The 2815-nt window shown below is 34.1% G+C and overlaps 1 protein-coding gene across 4 annotated transcripts in view; it reads right to left on the bottom strand.

The window, feature by feature from the left end:
• LOC111490046 (eukaryotic peptide chain release factor GTP-binding subunit-like) overlaps positions 1–2815 on the bottom strand; it is a 9436-nt gene that overhangs the window by 5286 nt on the left and 1335 nt on the right. For all 4 annotated transcript variants that reach the window (XM_023138491.1, XM_023138489.1, XM_023138490.1 and 1 more), the window contains 7 exons: positions 2341–2394; positions 2075–2191; positions 1663–1774; positions 1408–1453; positions 1106–1177; positions 288–350; positions 22–176 (listed from right to left, as the gene is read on the bottom strand). In XM_023138491.1, the coding sequence (XP_022994259.1) occupies positions 22–176; positions 288–350; positions 1106–1177; positions 1408–1453; positions 1663–1774; positions 2075–2191; positions 2341–2394 (619 nt within the window). The remainder of the gene's footprint in view (positions 1–21; positions 177–287; positions 351–1105; positions 1178–1407; positions 1454–1662; positions 1775–2074; positions 2192–2340; positions 2395–2815) is intronic.

Here is a 2815-nt window from a genome sequence, read left to right as displayed (position 1 = left end):
GTGGAGGGAGGTTAAAAACACCTTTCTTTGGACCATTTGACTGTGGGTTCATCCATCTTATTCACTACAACGAGAAGCTTCGCAACACCCAATGTTTTTGCCAGCAAAACATGCTCACGAGTTTGTCCACCTCTCTCGTATCCAGTTTCAAACTCTCCTTTCCTAGCAGAAATTACCTTCAAACATAGAAACGCAAAGTAAATGAGACACGCAGAGAGATAAACACCCAGAGAAAGCAAAGTGACCCAAATGCCTAGGCGCAGAAAATGGGAGGTGTAATAACTCACCAGAACCCCTATATCAGCTTGAGATGCCCCACTGATCATATTTGGGACATAACTTTTGTGACCCTGAATCAGGACAGGAGAAGAGCATGAAAAAGCTCCCACCACCGTAAATTACACAGATTATGTAATTAAGCATGTGGAAGAATATTAAAGGCAAAGAGATGATAGAATGGGAATGAGAGCATGTATGGCATGCCTTTGAGCAGTAATTACTAGTTTTCATGAGTCTCAAAACTGCCCAAGACAATGCAATTCACAAAACAGTCATCTTCTAGGGTTGGAAAAGGTAAGAATTCATCACTAATCCTTCTAAGAAATGTCAGAGAAACAATGAATCTAGAGAATGGCGCAACATAACTATGAGATCTTTTACATCCTATATTTTGTGGCAACAAGAAAAAAAATGTGTCCAGGAAGGCATTGGTCTTTTCATGGATCAGAAGAGGAACATTAATAATAGAGGAAAACAAAATGTATTGAGTTGTTCACACCCAATCTGAACACTAATCAAAAGTTGAACATGATGAGACAGCTAATTTGACCATTTCTGAGAGTTGCTGAAAACCTTCTTCAATTAAATTATTTTTACTATAAAACCAACTGTCATCTGAGGCTAATCCCTAGCATCAAACTGACACATAAAAACCAAGAATATTGTGAGGCTGAGGGCAAATGAGTGAAAAAATAGACAAAATCATCCATTTAGCATTCACTTCATACATCTACCCGATCAACGCATTAAGCATTCTAGTGCACAAAATTATGGTTCTAGTGACTTATACAAGCATTATTGAAACTATATCAATACAACTACTCACTGGAGCATCCAAAATTGTAAACCTTGTGGTCTCAGTTTCAAAATGTGCTCTTCCCACTTCAACAGTTTTCCCCTACAATCAACAAAATAAAATTAATTTGTGATATACTAACATGAAAAATTCTGGCCATCAGTATTCATCATAAAACTTATAAAAGAAAATAAAATATTGATATTCGGTCATGAGAGATATAATTAAGGAAGAACATGTGGAATCCATTACATACTTTAGAACCCAGTAGTACAAATTTATTCATCATTATGACCCAACAAAGAAAAAGTTCAATGAAATGAAAATCATACCTTGACTCTCTCCTCTTCATTTGTGTCCATGATATATGCCATATACCTAGCAAATAATATTTTAGATAACTAGAAATAAGTGTAGGTCCATTAGCCTTCTAAAAATTCCAAGGAAAACTGTTTCCCTAAAAAATCGACGCCTGAACATGCATGATTCAGCAACCAGCCAACTTATAATTAAATTGAAGAATTAATTAGAAAAACGATATTTGTCTGCATCAATACAGTCGGTCAAAATCAGGATGCAAATCTTACCAGCTTTCTCTGCTTTTATCCTTTGCTTCTTTTTCATACTTTTGGATCGTACGCTCGTCAACCTGATTGCTAAGGAAAAGTATCTGACCACCAATTGTAGACTTACCAGCATCTGCCAAATTTTATTTAAATAACTATTTTATGTGAACCAGAGGAAAATTAACCATATAATATAATGACAAAGACAAAGTATTGAAAGGAGGTCTTCTAAGTATAAACAGAACACAAACAAAGTGATAAGCAAGCTAAATTTCATAAGCATCTAGAACACAAAGAACTTCAAAAGTAAATGGGCCTAATCAAGCTAAACTCTGACCAGCGACCAAATGAATAAAGATAAACCCAATTTTCTAGACATTCACAATGTAACATATGCTAATACATTAAAGCCAGCCAAATAGTTTATACTTACCAACATGACCAATGAACACAACGTTCAAGTGTCTTTTGCGATCCGTTTCCAAATCCCCTTCATCCTCATTTACAGTCGAAGAAACTTCCTTCTCCTTTGCAGATATGCTCTCCTCCACTGTAAAAGGAACCTAACGCTCAGTCACTCAATACGGGAACTATAAATTGAAGTGCTTAAACGAACATGGTTCACTAGCAATTAAGTAAATAGTCTTAAACCATGAAACACGGCATTGAAGTTAAAATAGAAAGACCATTAGCCATCACCTTGTTCTTCAACGTGGATATCTTGGGCCGATTGAGGATGGTCCTCTGTCCACTCTACAATTATCACAAAAACCTCAAAAATGCTGTTTGTGATTCACTTATCACATAAGATATTTGAAAGCAGCATAGTTACACGCATCAGTAAACAGTCTATCAGACATAAAAACAAGAATCTAGAAATTCAAGCATGTCCATGCAAGAATTACGAGATCAAAAAATTAATAAATATTCATATATTGGAAACAACACCCGAGGCTAATAAATTAAATGCATATGAAATAGTCTACAACTTCATACATAGGACAAGCTAAAATGAATCAGTAAGTGTTCTTTAAAGTTAAAAAAAATTTAAAAATGAAATAATAGAAAAACCCTTACATGATCTACACACAAAAAAAAAAAAAAAAAAAAAAAAAAAAAAAAAAAAAAAAAAAAAAAAAAAAAAAAAAAAAAAAAAAAAAAAAAAAAAAAAAAA

The sequence above is a fragment of the Cucurbita maxima genome, unplaced genomic scaffold (genome assembly GCF_002738345.1).
Source record: "Cucurbita maxima cultivar Rimu unplaced genomic scaffold, Cmax_1.0 Cma_Scf00015, whole genome shotgun sequence".
NCBI lineage: Eukaryota > Viridiplantae > Streptophyta > Magnoliopsida > Cucurbitales > Cucurbitaceae > Cucurbita > Cucurbita maxima.
This window is presented reverse-complemented; position numbering and strand designations above follow the sequence as displayed.